Genomic DNA, 22,732 nt, shown 5'->3' with positions numbered 1-22,732 from the left:
AAAAAATTCAATGTTAAACTAAATTTTGACGATTTTAAATCTTCAATAAATGTTAAAAGACAATAAAAAAAAACATTTTGTGACAATTTGTAACTATCAAAATATAATAAAAATATTAACAATTTGTAACTATCAAAATATAATAAAAATATTAGAAAATAAAAGTATATTCTGTAGCGGTTTTTAATTGTTAGTATTTTTTTTCTTTGTTAACAATAATATCAATGGTTAAAATATTTTTGTGACAAATTATTCTTGAGTTTTGTAATTGTGACGATTTTATTAATGGTCAAAAATTTTAATTGTAATGATTTTTAACCGCTAAAATTTACAATTTTAACCACAAACATCATTTTTTTTGTAATATCATTAAGAATCCAATAGAAAATATATTTGAGGTAAATGTGACAAAACGGTCCGTTCGGCCCATCAAACATAAAGAGACCAATAATAATAACCCGTCCCTACTAGACTGGGCTAACAGCCCGACTAGTCCATCACTTTTATTTATTTATTTTTTAACATTTTTTAATTTTTTTCAAATTTTAATTTTTTTTATTTTTAAAATTTGTTTATATATACATATAAATAAATATTAAAAGCATATTTAATCATATAAAATATTTTTTAAACTTTTAATTGATTATTTAATTTTTTTAATTAAATAAATTAAAATAATTTATAAGTATTAATGATTTAAATTAGAATATTATTGCATATTTATACCTTAAAAAAATATAATATAAACAATTAATCTTTTTAATAATTTTTTATTAAAAAAAAGGGGCCAACGAACCGATATCAAATTGACGAATTGGACAGATCGGACCAGAATAGATTGATAGGTTGAAATTTTTAACTTGATTCATTTCTTTTAACATAGACTTACCGACTGGCCTATCGAGTTTAACTCATTTTATCACCCCTAATTTTAGAAATTCTAGTTTTTTATTTATGTATATCTTTAGTTTCATCTTTTACTTCTATTTTTAAATTAAAGCAAATCTTTTGTTAATTATTAGGTTAGGTCGGTGAAATTTAAAAATAGTGCTGGTGTAAAAAGATTGAGTGAAAGATCACTTATACTTGTTGTCTTTATATTAGTCTAGTATCATACTATTCAACTCGTCACACGTTTTTGTTAAAAAAAACTATTAATATTATACTAACATTTCTCTAAGATATATTTTAGACCAAGAAAAAAAATTCTACCACAAAAAGTAGAATAAATAAAAATTGCGACGCACATGCAATTGATTAAGAGTGTGTTTGTTTTACACTAATTGATAATCACATTTTTTTTCAACATAAAAAGTAAAATAATAAATAGTTACTTTTAACTTTGCTCACTATCACAATAACTTAATGGAATAATAACACGCTTACGTACATTTTCATCTATATCTACGAAATATTTATTTAATTATTGGTTTTATCACATCATATATATCCTTCAACCTTATAACTCAAATTATGTGTTAGATCAGTATTTTAGGTATTCATAAATATTTTCTACTTTATTAACTTTGACAAAATCTATTATAACATACATCTATAGCCTCTTTCTATATCAAAACCTACATGCTATGCCCTAACACACAAGTTATATATATATATATATATATATATATATATATATAGTTGTTGAATAACTAACTTGTAATAGATGTTTGAAAATTTTCCTTGTGTATGAGCAAAAGCAACAACATAATGAGCTTAAGAGGAGTAACGTTGTGGTGTGTCTGGTTGTGTTTGTTGGAAGTATCAGTAGGAACTGTAAGGAAGTACAAGTTTGATGTGCAGTACATGTATGGTGAACCAGATTGCGTGGAGCAAGTTGTGATCGGAATCAATGGCCACTTTCCGGGCCCAACCATAACAGCAGAAGAAGGAGACACCCTTCATATTATTCTCACTAACAAGCTCTTCACAGAAGGAACAGTTCTTCACTGGCATGGAATAAGACAGGTTCTCATTATATATACTATTTTCTGAGTCATAAATTGTTGTGAAAAAGTTTGTTTTCAAATTTTTTTTGGATGTTTTGTGTTGCAGTATGGAACGCCTTGGGCAGATGGAACTGCTTCCATTTCTCAGTGTGCTATTGCTCCAGGAGAATCTTTTCATTACAGATTCACAGTTGACAGGGTATTACATTTTCGTACAACATCTATGTTTGATGTGTTTTGCATATGATGTTTGAATGAAGAAAGTATGAGAATTAGGTTGAAATATGGTGCAGGCAGGTACGTACTTCTACCATGGACATTATGGTTTGCAAAGAACAGCAGGGTTGTATGGTTTTCTGATAGTGGATTTAGCAAAGGGAAAGAAAGAAGCATTTGGTTATGATGGTGAATTCAACCTTCTGTTGAGTGACTGGTGGCACAAAACCACACGAGAACAAGAGCTTGGTCTCTCCTCCATTCCATTCAGATGGGTCAATGAACCTCAAGTAAATGAAACCAAACCTAAATCAAAACAATATATATATATATATATATATATATATATACACATATATATATACATATATACATATACATACATATATATATATATATATACATATATATATATATATACATATATATATCGTTTTTGTCTTTTATAAAAGAAAGTTGAAATTTTTAGCAGCATTATTGTCTTGGTTGGAAATATAATGGAGAAATAAACATTCATAGATTTCGGTTGTTTAATGAATTGAGGCATAAAAGTTGTTTTAAATCATAAAAATGTGTTTCTATATTTTTGTTTGTGTGAGAATCGAGAAATATATGAGGTTGTCTAAATATTAAACTGTACTGATGCATATATATTATGAGATTATCTTATCTCTAGACGATGTGAGACTTCCAAATGTTACATGTAAATATTATTTAGGTTTCTAATTGTGATTACCAAAAATTAATTGTGAGAGATACACTAAGGAGAAACTAATAGTGCCGTGCTTATTAAAATACCTTCATTTTGATGAGTGGTCCAAGAGTAAAAATATCTTGTACTTTTTAATAATTAGTTCCATAGAGTTTCTAAGGTGTGGTTAACTCTATAAGCAGAAGAAGAAAAAAAAAATTCAACCCACGTTACATCATTAATTTATTACAAGTTTCAGCCTATAAAAGGCATTACTATTGAAATAATTTTTGTGAGCTTTGAAACATTTAACCTTTTCAGTCTCTGCTTATGAATGGAAGAGGACAATACAATTGTTCTATGGCAGCTAATGTTATGAACACGTCCTTGCCACAGTGCAAGTTCAGAGGCAATGAAAAATGTGCACCTCAGATTTTTTATGTTCATCCAAACAAGACCTACAGAATTAGAATTGCTAGTACAACTTCCTTGGCTTCTCTCAACTTGGCTATTGGTGTAAGTTTTTATTATTGCTTCATCAAATTTTCATATATGTATGCTAGTTTTAATTATATTTTAATCATTCTTTTATTAGTAGAAACATGAATTTTATGCGTATATGAGTTTACTATTTTATTATAATAAAATTATAGTTATAATAGTAAATAAAATAATTTTTATGATAAAAAACAAATTTTGTTCATTTTGTAGGTAATTTTTTTATTATAAACAGGTATTTTAGTTTAAAAAAATAGTTAAATTTAAAAAACAATAGTTAAATAAAAAAATAAACAATTAAATTTAAAAAATGATAATTTAATAGATAAAATTAGCAAGTTAATTGTTTTAATTTAAAAAATAGTTACTTATTAAAAGGTAAAACAGGAAGAAAAAGGTGGATATCAGAATGAATCCTTTCTTTACAAATATATAGGTTATATTTTAATTATTTTTGTCAGTGATAATGAAAAATATAAGTTGTATATTCTTTTGCACAATTTTACGATCAACTAAATTTATCTAATAATACCAATTATATATATATATATATATATATATATATATATATATATATATATTTCAGTTAGATCATCCTGGTCATTTATCTGGATTACATTAGATTCCAAATTTAGAAAACTAACCCAAATAAAAATTTAAAAAATGTTGGAAAAAATTATTTTCATTAAATAAATGGAGAAAGGTAGCAACAGCATCGTATATAATAGATTATTCGTTATAGTAGAGACGAGAAAGAGAAAACAAAAGTACCTAATGCCATGTTTCCATTATTTTGATGTTGGATAAAGACATTTTCCTTCTTATGCTTCGATCTTTTCTAATCCTTGTCCCACAATAATACCACGCTCCATACTTTTGAGCACATGTCAATGATATAGTTAACAAAATTATTTGCATCAATATGCAAAATCAAAATTAATCTCATTATCACTATCATATTTTTACTGTTTACATAATATGATTTTTACCTATAATCTTCGCAAAAAAATATACTTTAACATGCATGACATGAAGGATTTGCTTCTAATACTTGATTTTGTTTTTCTGCTTGAAGAACCACAAATTGGTGGTGGTGGAAGCTGATGGAAACTACGTGAAACCATTTACTGTTGACGACATGGACATATATTCTGGTGAAACCTATTCAGTCCTCGTCACTACAAATCAAGATCCGAACAACAATTATTGGATTTCGATTGGTGTCAGAGGAAGAAAACCTAACACCCCACAAGGATTAACGATCCTAAACTACAAAACAAACCCTGCCACAGTTTTTCCCACTTCTCCACCACCAATCACACCTCAATGGGATGATTACAACCATAGCAAGACATTCACTTACAAAATTTTCAGCCTCAAGGGAACCGAAAAACCTCCGAAATACTATGATCGTAGGCTTCTCCTTCTCAACACACAAAACCTCGTTCGTGGTTACACTAAGTGGGCCATCAACAATGTCTCCTTGGCATTGCCATCAACCCCTTACCTAGGCTCTATCAAGTTTAACTTTAATGGCTCATTCGACACTAAAAACCCTCCAAACACGTTCTCAGAGGATTATGACATATACAACCCTCCCCTGAACCCTAATGCAAACACTGGTAGTGGGGTTTACATGTTCCAGTTAAACCAAGTGGTGGATGTGATACTGCAAAATGCTAATGTAATGAAGGGGAAAGGTAGTGAGATTCACCCTTGGCATTTGCATGGGCATGACTTTTGGGTTTTGGGGTATGGAGATGGGAGGTTTGAAGAGGGTGATGAGAGGAAATTCAACTTGAAGAACCCACCATTGAGGAACAATGTAGTGGTGTTCCCTTATGGTTGGACTGCTTTGAGGTTTAGGGCAGATAACCCTGGAGTTTGGCCCTTCCATTGTCACATTGAGCCTCATTTGTTCATGGGAATGGGTGTGATTTTTGCTGAGGCTCTTCTAAATGTTAAGAGAATACCTAGTGAGGCTCTCGCATGTGGCCTTCTTAGGAACATGTCAATAACTAAGAAACACAATTAGATCTGGTCGAGGTATTATAAGGTTGACAAGTTCATAAGGTTGACAAGTTCAAATGTTTATCAAATATTTATCAGATATTTTGATATTGTTCTCTTCTAAACATTAAAAATACATTATATTAGTATTTTAATTTTTTTTAATATATTTTAAAATTTTAAAATTAATGAGCATCAATATAGTTTGAAAACACAAGAGAAAAACAATACAGAAAAATCAGTTAAAAATTTAAATTCAAAGTTGACCTAGTAGTAATCTTTGGTTAGTTTACTTTGTCTTTCTTTTGTATTTTAGTTCATTGTTAATGTTTCTTTTTAATGTTTTGTTATTTTAATTCAAATGTATTATTCTTATTATATAACTTTAGTAATGAACTCCTTATGTCATGTTGTGTGAGTTCAGTTATTACATTTTTTTTAACACAACTAGATACAACTGAGTTTGAACATATCAAAGTTAGACATGATTAGAGTGATGTTAAATGATAAAGTTAATGTAGGTTTTTAAAAGAATTTTAATTATACAAAAAGAGACTAATTTAAAAATTTATACAGGGGACAATACACAATATACAATGTTAAACAATAAACCAATACATAGTAATAATTACAAAAATTTAACTTGTTTTGTTGAAAATAACTTGGTGCATGTCCTGCACATTTGTGCTTCTACTATCTTATAAAAAATATTTATTTTAACCCTTTTTAAATGATTTTTATACAGACAAATTTTTAGCTGAGTGAAATGTAGTACTATCACTGCAGCATAATTACAATCCTCCATGACACTTTTACTTGGTGGCCTGTGCAATTATATTACTCAGTGAACTGGCTTCCATTTTGGCAGTTTCTACTAAATCCTCCTACAACTCAAATCAATACCAAAAAATTAGAAATTTTTAAACATTATATGCAACTTCTCAAGTATATTTAGTGTTATTCTCTAATTATTGATAAAGTAAAACTTTGACTATAATCAATGAACTACGCAAATAAGTACTAAAGAAATTGAAAGTGGAAAGGCTATTTTATAATATTACCTGTGCATTTATTAGTCTTAGAGTTGTTCTCTTGCTAGTCTCCTGCAAGCCTCCCGCAAGCAAAATTTCATCCAATATAAAATATGCCTGCAAGGATCAGGCTCAATTTTAGCCTTTGATGCAATACTAACATTGAAAACATGATAAGTGTTTCGAAAAAAATTCACCGGAAAAATACAATATTGATGAATCATTTAAAAGGATTCTTTGAAAAGAATCAATATCAATGAGACATGAACTTAAATTCATAGATAAAAGGATTGACATCCAATTCAAAAACTTGAGACAATAAATTTATATATTTTAATATATAATACTTAATTTTCTCATTTTTACTTAATAGAATTTAAACTCATTTGATTTCCAACATAACATTACATAATATTGTCTTTTTCAATCACTTACTTAGTAGGACTTTCAAATTTGTTTTAAAAAACACAAACAATATGGTGTATTTACGTGAAAAATTCAAATGTGAGTCTAAGTCTCACATTGACTAAAAATAGGAAAATTGAACATCATATAGGAATGAAAATCCATAACCCATTGTTTTAAAATTGTGGATTAAAGTTGATCTCAATCCCTTATATGTGAGTTGAGTTCATGTCTAATTGGTGTTATATCTTCTCGGTACTCGAAAGATCCAACAATCACAATGTGAACGGCATACTTGTAAGGGATCCAATTCTCATTTATCACATAAGCTACTTGTTTAACATTAGATCATCAATTTTTATGTATCAGTATATCTAAATATAGTTGAACAGAGTGCAATATTAATGTTAGGATTTTTATTCAAGTTGTTGAGTAATAACGAAAGAATATAGTTTGTGAGAAAATGAATTACCTTATGAAAATTAAAGATTAAATCCAACTCACAAACCTGGTAAGAGAAGCAGGAGAGAAACAAATTCAGGTGGTTCTGAAGCATGTATAGAATTTATTAAGAACTTCATATTTCAACATGTATGGTACTAACACTGCCAAAATAGCGATCCAAAGTCTCAACATAGTGATGAATAATGGTTAGAGTCTCCAATTCATTGTCTTCCTCATCATTACACATGCAGAAGTAGAGGCTAGCATATCTGAACATTAACAACCAAAATCAAGAGTTTCTCAATTATTGTATTCAATAAACATTTAACAATGTTTTTCCCACCTTTTGTAAACAACTTTGAATCCCCTCCACTCTACAAAATTGCACAACTTTGGTGCTCGAGAGATAATTAGCCCATTTAATTCTCGAATAATCTTCCAAGAAAAGTAGATTAATCAATGCTTATGCATAATTCAGGCAAAAGAAAACAAAAACAATAAGCAAAATTATTGCCAAATGCTAACTGAAGACTCTTAGAATATGTTTCAGTGCCTATATAGTCATCAGAAAATATAAACATCAACGTTTGATATACAAATATCAGATGTTTATCAAACAAGTGATATTCATGATAAAACATCATCATTACCCATGATTCTATGCATTGAGCTAACATGAGATTAGATCCTTTTATCTTATATTTGAATCAGAGAGAGGTACCTTGGATCTCTCCTTTTGAGAGTATGGTGAATACCATTTTGTGAGTCTCACTTTTCCTTGTCTACTAATGAGAATCACAAACTGAATCTGTAACATAAAAAAGGGAATTATTTTTTGAAACCAATGTGCAAACACATGATCTGCATAATTTCAAATCATATCCGTATGAGATGTGAAGGATTAAGCTAACATCACAAATGATGACATTAGAGGCAGAATGGGTTAGGTTCATATGAGGAATCATAGTTATACAAGATTCCACAGATTGAAAGAAAAAAAAGAGAAAAGAATTGAAAATAGTTAAGAAATGAAGATGATGATAAGGAAAAACACGTACCATTATGTATTGAGATGAAGTTTTTGAGAACGAGCACAGATAAATTTGTCAGAAACCGCTTTTTGATCTTACAGAAAAAGAACAAAGGTATTTCTCATAGTCTATACTTGTTATATAAAGAAAATATATTATTTAGTAATTTTATTTGGTATCATCTTTTAATAGGATAATTTTATCTCTTAAAAAGCAAAAAATAATTTAGTAATTTAATAATGTAAATAATTAAGTAATTTTGTATTTCAATTAATTAAATATTTTTTTTTAAATAACTGTTGTATAAATAATTAAGTAATTTTGTATTTCAATTAATTAAATATATTTCTAAAGTTGGATTATCTTAATGTAATAAAAATGTGAATTCATATGAATGTAAATGCATCCATTTTCAATATTAGAATAAAAATGAATAAGATAATAAAAAACATATTAAGAAACATCAAACTTTTGTTTATATAATTACAGGCAATACAATTTTAAATTTAATGTAAGACTTTTTATTTATGAATAATGATACTTTAATATTTCACCAAACAAAACACTTCTTTCCTAACTCAAAATAATAATAGTTTAATAATATTTCTTTTGTTTTCTAATTTAAAATTTTAATATATTATTATATTATTTATTAAAGTGAATTGCAAGAGTGTAAAAGTATGGTTTTTATTTGTTTATTTAATAGAGGGCTGTTTTGTATATTGTAACGTTGAAAACCTACTCAAAGGAGTTTTTTGTAAACATTTTCAAAAGAAAGGTATGAGAAGAAAAAGTTAAAAGAAATATAAGTCAAAATTAGTTTATTCAATAATTAAAAATTAAAATATGAGAAAGTACAAACATATTTTAAATTTAATTTGTTGGTAACCACAACTTATAATGATGAAAAGCATCACCCAAAAGTGAAAATTTCCTTCTCATGAATTTTGATTCTCCCAATTAGACTTCACTAAAGAGGACAATGGATTTTGTAGGATATATGTTTAGAGTTGAATATTAAAGATAATTATAAATTAATATACATGTGATAACTTAATTTTAATAAATAGTTTATGAATACTAAAATATTTTATATTTTCGATCAATTACAAACTATGATAAATTTTAATAATTATTTCAAAACGTTACAGTAACGAATTCCAATAGATTCAGTATTTTTCTTTTAAAGAACATAAAGTTATTCCTTATACTTTATTTTTATTTTTTGTAAATTATATAATTATCTTCTCTTAATTTTAAAATAAAACGATATCATTAAGGTCCTAACAATATTCTTAAGGTCCAACGTTATCAACAAAAATCAGCCCATCGATATAAAAAACCCAATAGCATGTATGATCTACACACTTAACGTGTTATGAGTTTTTTTTCTTCTATGGGTAAATAGTTAATTTGGTTTCGAAAGTGTAATGTCTACTATTGGGCCTGGGCCTGGGCCGGATCTGAAATCTTGATCCAAAAACTCACATGAATTTGTAGTATGAAGAAAAAAGGAAGACATTATTAAGTGTATTCTCATCCTTCTCCTCTTACCATGATTATGACATATCCTATATTATTATTATTAATATTATTTTATATTAAAAATATCTTACAGCTTCTTTTTTATTATTTTATTAGTATCCTTCAGACTAAGACATTGATGATAATATGCCATAACAGTGAATATATGATAGAGACGTTACTCAATGTTCTAGTTTTGACTTTTAGTTTCAATTATAAGTGTATTATATAATGCTCAGAATCAAGAAAATTATTATTATATTAATTAAATCGCACATGTCTTCTATATTTTATTGCACTGTGTGTGTTTACTTCACCACATTAGTTGGCATCTTATTTAATCCAATTATGTTGTTCACTGAAACAATTTATAAAATAATTATTTAAATTGTATTTTATACTCTTTTTCCTCTCTCTTGCATTATTATACTTTTTTATAAATAGTATTTTTTTTTTATTCAAGTTTTCTTCAACAACATTCAGAAAAAGCACAGGTCTAGAAGCATAGTAATATTCAGCCGTGTTTTTCTCTCTCTCTCTCTCTCTCTTTCAGGTTATTCTATTTTCTTCTTTATTATAATTATACCTAACTATCTTTTCAACTTTTTTTTTATTAAAAAATTCTCCTTCAACTTCTTCATATTCAAGATACCTTTCAGCTTCAATAGAATAATTGATAAAACTAGGGTACCTTAGGGATAGTTGGTAGGTTGCATCTGGAAAATTTTTTTTAGGACGAAAATTATGTTTAAAGAAAGTATATGAATATTTTTTAGCAGTACATATTTTCTTTTGATATTTAATATAAATGTCTATTCCAATTCTCACATCACTGATTAAATTAAAATAAATCATTCTACACATTCAATAGTGGTGGCTTCAAACAAAGTTCATATCCATTAAAATTAAGTGTTAATTGTTTATTATTATTACGAACTGTTTTTCTTTTATTTTCAAACAAATATTTAAACTATTTTAAATTTTAATTTGTATTTATTTGTTTTATTCAATTGATGTTCAAATAATTAATTATAAAGACCAAATTGATCATTTAATAAAAGTTTGAACTAAATATTCTCTTTCATCCAATCAGATTTTGTACCTGTTGGTTTCCATATACAGTATTACCATGTTCCTCCATGAGTGTTCTGTGTTATGTAAATCCACGTGTAAATGTTTCACCTAACCTAACAGTATTATTACTTTAAAAAGCTAAAAGAAAAGTAAACACTACTTAAGGACTCAATTAAAAAAAGTCATGTAATAGTTTTTAGCAATCTACGTAAGTTGATCTAAAATTAACTCATTGACCCAAAATAAAAATTTATCAAAAAAAAGAAGTATAAAATTAGTGGATAAATTTGCAAACTCTTTATTACTAATGTAACTTATGAAAATAGAATTTGAGATCAAGTACCAATAAGACCTAAAGTCGACGACACAAAATATTAAAGTAATCAATTTATAGTGTGTTTGGTTTACTGTCATTCGGACGCGTAATTGGTTTCAACTATAAAATTCACGTCAAATTAACTAAAAATTTCACGTCAATAAGAAATAAATAATATTTGTTTCTCTATTGAAGAATCGATTCGATCTTTCTCGAAACGTTACCAAACACACGCTTATAAGTTTTCATTCTTGTGGATTTGGAGAATGTTTCTTTGAAGAGTGAGTTCTTTCCATATTAATATGGTTAAATATGTTTTTGATCCCTCAAGTTTTAGCGAAATTTGGAATTAGTCCCTCATCAAAAATTTTGACCAATTTAGTCATTCATCTTTAAAAATACGTAAATTTAGTTTTTTTAACCAAATTTTGTTAAGTTTATCTGACGTTTTAAGCGCATTTCATGATAGTATTTGAATTATTTATACCGTTTGACACATTTTTGCTTTAATGTTAACTCAAATATTATTATAAAATATGTTTAAAATGTCAAATAAACTTAATAAATTTTGATAAGAAGGACTAATTTCACACATTTTGAAAGATAAAAGACTAAATTGGTATAAAATTTTGAAGAGGGACTAATTTCAAAATTCACTAAAATTTGAGAGACAAAAATATATTTAACCCATATTAATACACTCATCTTCAAGTGAAAATATTTTTAACCAGAAGTTTCTCAATTATTACATTCTTATACTATTGTTGTAACGTAGCTGGACACACTTGTCTAAATTCTTGTCAGAAGACATTTTAATATAACTTTTGTTGAGAATAATATGAGACATATTGAGTGAAAATAATACAACTTTTACTTTACTTTGAGTCAAACACCAAAATAAATATAACTTTGATATTACTGATAAAACTTTTAAGAAAATAATTTACTACAAAAATATAACACTCATAGAACTTGAATCCAGAAAATTAATATAAATTGTAAATGTTGAACTCAATTAATGTTATCATATTTTTCGTTAAATCCATTCTTGATGGATCCATCGGTTACAAAGTCAGATAATAATGGATAATTGAAAAGATGGTACAAGGTGTGAAGTGTGACAAAAAAAAAGAGAGAGAGAGATGAGAAAGAAAAAGATGAAAATCACATGAAACCTTTTTAACTGGGATTTATCTCCTTTCCTTTGGGTAAACATCCAATCCTTAAAATCAATCTGGGTCCCTCTACAAAACTCACATTTTTCGAATCTCCGCGTCATATTTTGATTTCCGTCTCAATTTGAGATAGATTTAATTAGTCGAATAATTTTCATTTCTTTTAGTTGTATTAGTTTGATATCTATTTTTAAAAAAGTATAAATTGAGTCTCAATTTTTAAAAGAATGTTTCAATTAAGTCCTTTTTAACAAAAAAAATATTAACACCATTAAAGATATTGATAATTAAAATGACTTATAAAATTAAATATTTATATATATCAAAATTTAGTGGTAAAAATCATAAATTAAGTTAACGACCTTAATAATTTTTGTCTAAAAAGAACCTGATTAAACATATTTTCAAAAATTGAAACTAAATTAACATATTTTTAAAAAGCAAATAATAAACTAACACATCTTTCTATTAATTAAACCTTTTATTTAATATATAGATTTGGTTAAAGGAGGAAAATGAGTCAGCAAGTGAGTAACTCAAAAGGTGAAAGAAAAAAAAAATTACATAATTTATATAAAAAGGACTTTACACTTTATATAAGGGTTGGCATCAGCATCTATGATATTGGGAAAGGTGGGGTGCATGAGTGCTTAATCTACAATGTCACATCTCAAAGTTTTTGTTGTCACAATGTGAAGAAAAAATGCACCTTTGGTACTACCACGACCCCACTTCATTTTGTTTATGCTAAAGTGTTTTTCATGCCTCCAATAATTCACTCCACACCCTTTACCATCCAAATTTCAATTCTTTTGTCTACGTCCATTAATTATTTCGGTACCAATGTTTAGATTCATAATCACTTTTAGAGATATTTCAATCATTAAAAAAATTTAAAAGTAAAATAATGGGTGTAAAGTGTATATACAAAATTTGATGAGTGTGAAAATAATAGTATCCTACTTAAAGAAATAAGAAAGTTAAACAAAATCTATAAATAAATTATTTTATAAAATTTTCAGATAGATACAATGCATGTTTCGTTCTGCGTTAAAATGATGTAGAATTGATTAAAATTGATTTTTTAATGTAGAATCGATACATATTTGGTTTTCAAAATCAATTGAAAGGTAAAGGTATACATTGAATGTAAAATAACTAATTGTTGTTTCTGCGTTAGAAAATTAATTCAGCTGAAATCAATTCTCCTACGTTAAATCAAACACAAACACACATGTAATATTAGTGCATACTCGTACTAATTGGTGTTACCATGTTATGTCTCCATTATAAATAAATCTTTTTCATAAGACTCATCTATGAATTTAGTTTCTATGTATTAAAATCTTATATAATAAAAAAGGTTAAAATTCTACTAACCATATTTCTTAATAAATTGCTTATGTAGGATATTATTATATTAACCCTGTAAAATGTTATACTATCATCTAATTATAAATAAAATTTGATTAGTGTTTTGGTCTGAATATTTATAAAATTGATTTAATGTGATTTTTAATATTTTTCTCTCATTTCAATTTCATTTTATTTGAAAAAAAATTGAATGTGCCTTCTTATTGAACTTGTTGTATTAATATCCTTTCGAAAGTGACCATTTGTTAGTTTTTTGGTCTTTTGTTTTTCCTTCTTCCTTCACTTTCCATCACTATTTTCTTTTTCTCTTTTCTCTACCATCATTTTCTTTTGTTTTTTTCATTTCTCTCCCTCTTTTCCATCCTCATTAATTTCATGCGAGTTCTTCACCTATAACAAAATTCTCAATGTCCCCAAACTGTTTTCCAAAATTCAAACGGGTTAACACTAATTTAAAATAATTTAAAAAAAAATAAAGTGAGGATCGAATAATACAAATCAAGTTGAATCAATATACTGATATTAAGATCAAAATACTAATTCAATGACATGTTATAAATTTATTATTGTTTACTATAATTATTTTAAAAAGTTGTATCAGTAAAAATTTACGATTCATTCTCAATGCAATTTCGTATGTTAATACATAGCTTTTAAAATAATTAAGATCAAACCTAACATATCTATTATATATTTTCTTACGAGTCAAGTTTTACAAGAAAGTAATTCGTGTGATACTTTAAATCCGAAGAAAAAGAGAGATTAGCATATCTTTAATACAACATTTTCATTTATATCTTAGTGAAAGAAGTATTTCTTACAATTACTAAAACAATATTCAAGATGGTTTTTGTAAAATAATTCTCAATCTTTTAAGAAAATTATTTTTTTATATTTCATATCAATAAAAGAAAATGTGAGAGATTAACAAAATTTTATTTAAAACTTTAAAATAAAATATACCATTAAAGCCAACAAATTAGACAAAATGTTATATATTATATAATACAATATGGCCCACCAGAATATAAGAGGCCAAAATAAAATCTTATATTAAAAATGTTCTCATACCTAATATATTGATAATATCTTTGTTAAACCTTATCCAGAATTAACTTTAATCAAATCTATGACACTGTTTAATTACTCAATAATCAAATTATTAAGCTGCAAGTTTTTTCTATAATAAATGTCAGATAAATGCATACGACACTTCAATGTTATCCAATAAATATATATTACATATCTAATACATCAATTATGATATATCATTTAACCAAGAAAAAACAAATATATATATATATATATATATATATATATATATGAAAGTATATGATTATAATAAAAAAATTTCTTCAACTTATTCTCTAATATTTGTTCTTGAAGTTTTATCACTGAAAAAACATTAAAGTATCTTTTGCATAAAAAAAAATGGAGATTATAGTGAGCTTAAAATGTTGAGTTTGATAGAAGAAAGCAGAAAGTAAATATGCAGCTGTGTTCCTTTCCATTTAAGACAAAGCAAAACCAAGAAAAAGCAGTGGCTGGGAATACCTTGCTTCCCTACATCACATTCAGATCATTACTAGCCACACCTTTCATCTTTCACTCATAATTTATATTTTGCAACACATCATAGTCAACTCTATCTATAAATCACATAAATTATTGGAGCAAAAATTTAAAAGAAAAATTAATTTTAAGTTTAACTCATCGCATTTCTGATCTGAGATATTATCCGTTTCGAATAGCGTGAAACTCTGTCATGATTTTATTCTTAAAAGATATTTCAAAAATAAAGAAAAGAAAAAATATTTACACTATGTTTAACTTCATCTTCTAAGCGATATGAGATTTATTGATGTACCGACATATAAACGATAAGTCAAGAGAGCTTCCACGTAAATCTTTACTTTTAAAGTTCTATATTTGTGAATGTAAAACAAACCAGAAGAAAATGAGATATATTTGTTAACTTTTTAAAAAAGAAAAATGTAAACAAAAAGATGGTTTATTTATGTTCTGTAACGTTTATTTAGAAATAGAACATTGATTACCATATACATGGTATTTTCAAGATGAATTAGTTCTATTGATGGGTCATTTTTCAGATTTTAAAGTTAATTGATAGCCTCTATTTTTTTTTCTTTTCTTGTATAAATTTAAAGAGTGCTTGGGGGAGATATTTATTCGCTTTTTCCTTTTACATCTAATGTTCGTTTGTGATAAGGGTTTAAACATTAGTGACAATACATAATTCTTTTTGAGACGTTTTTTAAAAATAAAATCATAACATATATGTCAGTTTCAAACCAAATAATAAATTAAATGTGATTATTTATCCTAATAATGTTATCTCACTTGACTTGTAATTAGAACAAATATTTGTTATTTACTAAACACGTACACCACATAAAACATATAATCAACTAAATAAAAGCTTAACAAAATTTAATAAACGTCTATAGTGATGGAATTATATTTATAGTTTAAGTTTTAAACCTAGATTTTATAGAAACTTTACTCAAATAATATGTTGATATGACATGTGAAGATTTTAAATGAATTTCCAATCATATAAATCATTTTTATTTGATAAATATTTATATTAAAGTGTCTATAAAAAATATAAAAAATGCAAGAGTTCTAACACTCCAACGTTACACGTTTTAAAAATAGGATTATGATAATCAGTTCACTGATTAAAAATAATTAATAAATATTGGAACTCATAAAAATTCATAATTAACTATAATAATAAATAAATTTAATCTTAATAATTATTAATACGAGTCAAATTGGTTAGATATAATGATATAATGATGTCAAAAATGCCCATAAATAATATAATGATGTCATTTATAATATATAAAAAATTAAAAAAATTAAAGAATAAAATAATATCAATATAGTTGCACTTTTAAATATTTATGAACATTTTTATTCACTAAATAAATTAAAATTATATTAATAATTATTGATGTCAAAATTCATTTAATATTACTTAATGTCACCGTTACCTATAAATTATATCTTAACTTATTATTATTATTATTATTATTATTATTATTATTATCTTACAATTTAGATTGTGTAATATTCCTAAATTGCTTGGATTTTGCCATGTTCACAACTTTCAACACACTACAATTAGGTATGTCACCCTTTCAAACAATTAGGTGATAATTAATAATGCTCTCCGGATACTTTGGAAAACTATGAACTAAAACAAGGGACAAAAAGTGGGTGCAAATTCATAAATTTGAACTAACATTCCTAAATTTCTATCAACTTCTATAAAATCTACAAAATTTAATCATAATTGTTTATAAATATTCTATTAGACTTAAAACATTTCAATTCTCCACGAGTCTTTTAATAACTTTATAGTTTCTAAAAATATCATTTTTGTATTTTTCTGAAACATTTAAACTAAGTCTAAAGACCCACTATTTTAGTTTAAGAGCCAAACTAAATTTCTTTAGTTTAAAAAAAGTACTTAAATATATTTGTAGTTATCGGTCCGTGTATTTAAGTTTTTTATTTGTGTTGGTTTTTATATTTACTTTTAAAGTAATTGAATCTAATATTTATTAAATAAAGTTAATGTGATTTTTTTTTCATTAAATTAATATTAATGAAAATTTTAATTAATATGGTCTCTAATTAAATTTAAATATGTAGACCAAATTATTGATTAAACCTAAAAAATAATTTCAAAAGTATTATAAATTAAAATTCATAATTTGATCAGAACCATAAATAAGAAACAGATGCAAACTTAGAACAGATATTGACTTTTAAAGTAATTATTTTTAAACTAAACAAGTTTACTATATATTGCATTATCTTACAAAAAAAATTAAATATGTTTTTGTCCCAGTGAATTTTAGAATTAGTTTATTATGAAACTTTAACTCAATTTAGTCATTCATCTTTCGAAATACGTAGATTTAGTTTTTTAATTAAATTTTGTTAAATTTATTTGATATTTCAAGCGTGGTTCATAATTGTATTTGACTTAACATTAAAGAAAAAATAGGTCAAACAGTATAAACAACTCAAATACAATTTTGAAATACGTACAAAACATCAAATAAATCTAACAAAATTTGATTAAAAAAACTAAATCCACGTATTTTGAAAGATAAAAAACTAAATTGGTCAAAATTTTGAAATGAACTAATTTCAAAATTCACTGAAAATTAAGGAAAAAACATATTTAACAAAAAAAAAAATCTACAGAACCATGCATATGATGAACACGCAGTGCAATTAGTTAGTTATGCCACCCTTTCAGACATTTTGGTTAAGCTCGTCAAATTTGGTGACAATTATGCAACTAAACACGATGTTTCGCAACAGATGCTTCTGATATCTAAGAAATAATGAAGGTACTTTGCAGAACATTAATGTGGCATTGGCAGGTAAACTAAGCAAGAACACTGTGAAGTGATGTGGTCCTTTCTCTGTCTCAGAAATAGGCAATTGCCCTTTTGGCACTGTGAGTGAAGAGGAACCATTGCAATGCACGCCTAAGGATTTGACTGGCGACTGCTAAAAAACAAAGACAACGTGTCCCTATGAAAAGACCCCACCACACACATTCAACTCCATCACGCAATTGAACACCCTCAGCCATCTAAATTGGCATCTGCCAAACAATCTTTGATGGGACCATTTTTAACTGTGCAATGTTGAAAAGAAAAGCATATTCAGATCACAAACATGCACTCTTCTCATCCCACCTAACTAACTTTTGTTCCCATCATAATTCACCCATATATATTCAGATTCCTTAACTATGAATGCAGAGCATTGAAACTCAATAAAATAACTTTATTTATATGACAGTATAGTACTTTGAGTAGCATAGTAGGGCTATTACATAGAAACACACATAAAAGGGTTATGTTATGGGAACACCCATGATGTTTTTTAATCCATAACACCACCTGATAAAAGACCTGAGAAAGCATATAAATATATCTGGACCTAAACATTCAATTACATATATATATATATATATATATATATATATATATATATATATGAAGTAAAAATGCAGTAACTGCATCTGGGTCAAGAGATTTTAGTGTAACCGTTTCACACAATGAAAGTCCTAGGAATACTTGTTTGTTTCCTCTTCTCATTCTCATTTTCACTGGAACCAAATTGAAACCTCTTGCTGCTGTCTGTGAACTGTATCCATTCCTACCCCTTGCATATCCTTAAAATCAAAAGATGACAAATCACACTGGGGGCTAAACACCATGTGGTTGGTGTCAAAAGGGGCGTTCATGTTCATGGCTTTGAACCTCTCAAATTGTCCTTCCTCTCGTGCAAAGAAATTCCCTTCCGTCACCATTCCTTGGCCAGTGAAATAACTCTCACGACTGTCCTGTTGCTGTTGCTGTAACATGGTCTGAGAAAAGTTATGATTTTCTGCGGCTACAAAGTTGTTGGAACTTAAGTTATTGTTTCCTACAACGTTTGTGTCATATATTGTCATAAGGTCATTTATCATTTTTTGGCCATCCTCCGGAACTCCAAGCCCAGATACACCAAATGAAGGTTGAACCACACTTGCAGCCTGAGATGTAGTGTGGGGTTGAACAAATGACTGAGGGAATATGACCGGCTTAACCTCAGCATCATGGAAGTTGGGACCACCACCATAATCTGAAGCACTGTTTCTGTATGCACAATTCAGTTGATGATGGTCCCTAGCCGACCTGTCAGGGAAACCAAGGCGAGGTTCACTGTAAGGGCATTGAGGATGCTCACAAGTATAGATTTTGGGATCCATCATGAGGTTGAAGTCACCAGGAATCTTCCTCTTCCTGATGAAATCAAGGTTTGTGACAACATCTCCCTTAAATGGATGAGAAATTTGTAGTGGTAGTCTTCCGGTGATTCTCTCCATCCCACCAAGATTAGATGGATGAAGAGGGTCTGGCTTCCGGTCCTCCACATCAAAGTTTGGTTCTTCCTCAGCCCCATCAACATCATACTCACTGCAATCATTGATCACCATGGAGCCATTACCTGCACCAGAGGAAAACGGGGGGCAATAATCAGGATAAAGCTCTCGAGCCAAGGCTTCCTCTTGGTTGATGATGGCAAGCCATGTTGCACTCTCCTTCGCTGTCATTTTGTCCTGAAGGCATTTAGACTGTCTCACAAGCTTCCGAATCTTGGCTATATCAGGAGACATGTGTTTGATGACAGCAGTAAGAACACCAACCTTCCATGCCTTCTTGAGGTCATGAGGTTTCTTGTAAGGTGGAGGGCCTTGATCTTTGGGAAGACCAATTTGAGGCCACCATTCTTCATACCCAGTGGGCCACCATGGTGGAGGAACACCCTTCTCTAATGGGAACCTTCTCTGAGGAGGATCACAGTGCTGCATAAGTGCTGACAGAAGAGAACCCAGTGTTGTGTCCTGTAACTCCTGCAATGTGTGTGGAGTTGGACCAATGGAATTGCAGCCATCATTCTTCCCTGGAATTGCATTATCAGCCTGATACTTTGCTATAGCAGCAGGACCATTTCGATCAAACCTCACCTTGTCCTTCCACCATTCGCGAAGATTGTCTGATGCTCCAGTCACTGGCTTTCCTTTCTCAGGAATTATGCCATAAACAAACCCTTGTGCCTTGCAGACCTCCATCATCTTCAGCATGTACTTCAGTATTCCATCCTGAGCTCTTGACATCTTTTTCCTCCTAGCTTGCTCTTGGGATTGCCTCTGCTTCACTGCATCTGTCCCTTCCTTTGCCTTCTGTTGTTCTTTCAATCGTTTGTGCCGCACTTTGTCCCTCCACATACGCTTCTCCAGCTCATCCATATCAATTTCTTCATCACTGTAATCATCCTCAACCACAGGATCTGGATCCGTTTGTCTCACAGCAACAATATCCTCGTCTCCAAGGGGACAACTCAACAAATCCAAATCGCCACAAAACCCAATGTCCTCGAACATCATCATCTTTTCCCAGAAAAAAGAAAAAAACAGCCCAAAGATAGACCAAGTCTCTAGGAAAAGAGGTTCAATTCAACCCACCAGCTTCAGATGAAGTGAATAACAAACTGACTTTACAACTGTCAAAAGCCAAAAACAAGGAATAATTGTCAATTGAGACGGTGCAAAGATCAAATGATACTTTCCAGATATCAAAAGCATCAAATCTGTAGCAATATCTTACAAGATTCATTAAGCATGTATTTTGACCCACAAATTCTTCCCTCATTCTCATCCACTAAATTTTTTATATAAGCAAAAGAATTCCAAAGTTGATTTGTCACCTATGTTGAATCGATACGACTATTGAGTTCGGTTCACATATAGGTCATCAGTTCTGTAGTATTCACCAATAAAATAAATACAAAAAAATTCAATTGAAACAATCAAAAGCCATTCAATTATAAAGTAACTTTCTTGAATTATTATTTTTTTTTCCCATGGGGATTCAGTACAGAGGTGTGATAAAACTATGTTTTAATGATATGAAGAATATATAAGGACTTGTAAAATCCAAAAAATTAGATACGTAAAAAAATATTAATATATTCAAAATATAAAAGTAAACTTGGATTTAGATAAATAATAAAGAGAGATGAAAAGTAAAAAATAAAAGTTGTCACCTTTCAACTATGGAAGAGTCTGGGACGTGTCTTAATGGATTTGAATGAAGGAGGAGAGTAATAAATTTAAAAAATTCCTACTATTTTGGAGGAATTTCAAAAACAGAACATGTTCCTGAATATAAATTTGAATCCCCTAAAAAATCAAACTCCTCTATTAGAGTGCTTCACCCAAATACAAGTTAAATGCAATATCAAAATTCAAGTTTATATCAAAAACCTAATTCATCAAAAACAGATACCAGATCAGAACTATCCTGATTGAACAGATCCAAATCAACCGCCAAATAGGAATGAAAATAGTGAAAACATAATCACCAAAAACACATAGCATAGTTCAAAGATGATTTAGAAAAGAAGAAAAACAAATCATTCATCAACTATAATCAAACAGAGTCAATTGACATGTTATATAAAAACATATTACTTACCCAAATCATAAGAGGAAACAATCAAACCAGTCATGAACACGGGATCTAAGGGCAAACTAATAGCTAGCAAACCCCCTCAACACCATAAATAGCAACAGTAAACCCAGAACAGAACATGATATACATGTATACATATATATTTCCCAAGATCAGAAAATCATGAAAATACTAAAACTTATCAAATCAACAGTGTAAAAACAGTACCCAAAAGAAAGAGAAAACGCAGAAGAATAGCAAAATAAGAAAGACCCAGAAATTTGTTGACCAAGCAGAGATCAAGAAGGAAGTGAATTATGAAAAAAAAACAATTTTTTTCATGAGGGGAACCTTACCAGTATGAGGAGAGGGTGCAGTTGTAAGATGAGCACAGGTCAATTTGTAAAGAAAAAACAGAGAAGTTTTATAGACTAAAAACAGAGAGAGAAGGAAGAAGAAGAGAGTGTAGGGAGATGAAAGGGAAGAGAGAATAGTGAGTAAGAAAAAGGGACAGAGTTGTGAGCATTATCTTGCTTTTATTTATTATTGCTGATGGTGGTGCCATTGGTGAATGTGAAGTGGGGTGCATTCATTATTGGTAAGATTAAAACATTGATAAAAAAGCCTCAATTGGAGGAGAAAGTGAAGTTCCACATACATTTATAACAGAGGTTAGGTTAATCCCATCCCAACCTCCCATTAATTTTTTATTAATATTTATTAATTCATTTATTGTGACATAATGTGTGTGAATATGATTAATGAAGTTTCAGTTTTATTTTCCTTTTTATCTGTCTGTTTGGTTTTTTTTATTTTTATATGTGTGTGTTATCCGTGTGTGATAACTTAAAAAAACTACTTAATTTTATTTATTTTTAAAACACAATAAACAAAATATAAATACAAATTTTCTTTTCTTTAGTAAAATTATATAACATTT

The 22,732-nt window shown here is 28.3% G+C and overlaps 3 protein-coding genes across 3 annotated transcripts; 1 reads left to right on the top strand and 2 right to left on the bottom strand.

Moving 5' to 3' along the window:
- The first annotated feature begins 1,683 nt into the window (after positions 1–1,683).
- LOC114195433 (L-ascorbate oxidase-like) lies at positions 1,684–5,420 on the top strand. The gene is made up of 5 exons (XM_028085908.1): positions 1,684–1,968; positions 2,056–2,148; positions 2,243–2,455; positions 3,178–3,372; positions 4,430–5,420. Exons 1-5 carry the CDS (start codon positions 1,690–1,692, stop codon positions 5,387–5,389), a joined length of 1,740 nt encoding a protein of 579 aa, XP_027941709.1. The 5' UTR covers positions 1,684–1,689; the 3' UTR covers positions 5,390–5,420.
- A 589-nt stretch (positions 5,421–6,009) lies between these two features.
- On the bottom strand, positions 6,010–8,367 carry LOC114195432 (AP-1 complex subunit sigma-1-like). The gene is made up of 7 exons (XM_028085906.1): positions 8,303–8,367; positions 7,966–8,052; positions 7,588–7,679; positions 7,405–7,513; positions 7,273–7,308; positions 6,426–6,512; positions 6,010–6,248 (listed from the first exon to the last, which is right to left on the bottom strand). The coding sequence occupies exons 1-7, from the start codon at positions 8,303–8,305 to the stop codon at positions 6,177–6,179; spliced, it is 486 nt and encodes a 161-aa protein (XP_027941707.1). The 5' UTR covers positions 8,306–8,367; the 3' UTR covers positions 6,010–6,176.
- A 10,189-nt stretch (positions 8,368–18,556) lies between these two features.
- On the bottom strand, positions 18,557–22,410 carry LOC114193819 (ETHYLENE INSENSITIVE 3-like 1 protein). The gene is made up of 2 exons (XM_028083763.1): positions 22,149–22,410; positions 18,557–20,842 (listed from the first exon to the last, which is right to left on the bottom strand). The coding sequence occupies exon 2, from the start codon at positions 20,727–20,729 to the stop codon at positions 18,900–18,902; it is 1,830 nt and encodes a 609-aa protein (XP_027939564.1). The 5' UTR covers positions 20,730–20,842; positions 22,149–22,410; the 3' UTR covers positions 18,557–18,899.
- Between the last annotated feature and the right edge of the window lie 322 nt (positions 22,411–22,732).

This window comes from Vigna unguiculata, chromosome 8 (assembly GCF_004118075.2).
Source record: "Vigna unguiculata cultivar IT97K-499-35 chromosome 8, ASM411807v1, whole genome shotgun sequence".
In the NCBI taxonomy this organism is placed as follows: Eukaryota; Viridiplantae; Streptophyta; class Magnoliopsida; order Fabales; family Fabaceae; genus Vigna; species Vigna unguiculata.
The sequence above is the reverse complement of the archived record's forward strand: the minus strand, read 5'-3'. Positions and strand labels throughout refer to the sequence as shown.

Excerpts from the sequence above, each read along its gene's own strand:
- LOC114193819 (XM_028083763.1), bottom strand. The coding sequence starts at position 20,729 with ATGATGATGTTCGAGGACATTGGGTTTTGTGGCGATTTGGATTTGTTG.
- LOC114195432 (XM_028085906.1), bottom strand. Across the intron at positions 7,514-7,587 it reads TTCAAAGTTGTTTACAAAAG|ATATGCTAGCCTCTACTTCT; the intron begins GTGGGAAAAACA and ends GTTAATGTTCAG. Across the intron at positions 6,513-7,272 it reads TAATCTTTAATTTTCATAAG|GCATATTTTATATTGGATGA; the intron begins GTAATTCATTTT and ends TGATCCTTGCAG.
- LOC114195433 (XM_028085908.1), top strand. The coding sequence starts at position 1,690 with ATGAGCAAAAGCAACAACATAATGAGCTTAAGAGGAGTAACGTTGTGG. Across the intron at positions 2,149-2,242 it reads ACAGATTCACAGTTGACAGG|GCAGGTACGTACTTCTACCA; the intron begins GTATTACATTTT and ends AATATGGTGCAG. Across the intron at positions 3,373-4,429 it reads CTCTCAACTTGGCTATTGGT|AACCACAAATTGGTGGTGGT; the intron begins GTAAGTTTTTAT and ends TTCTGCTTGAAG.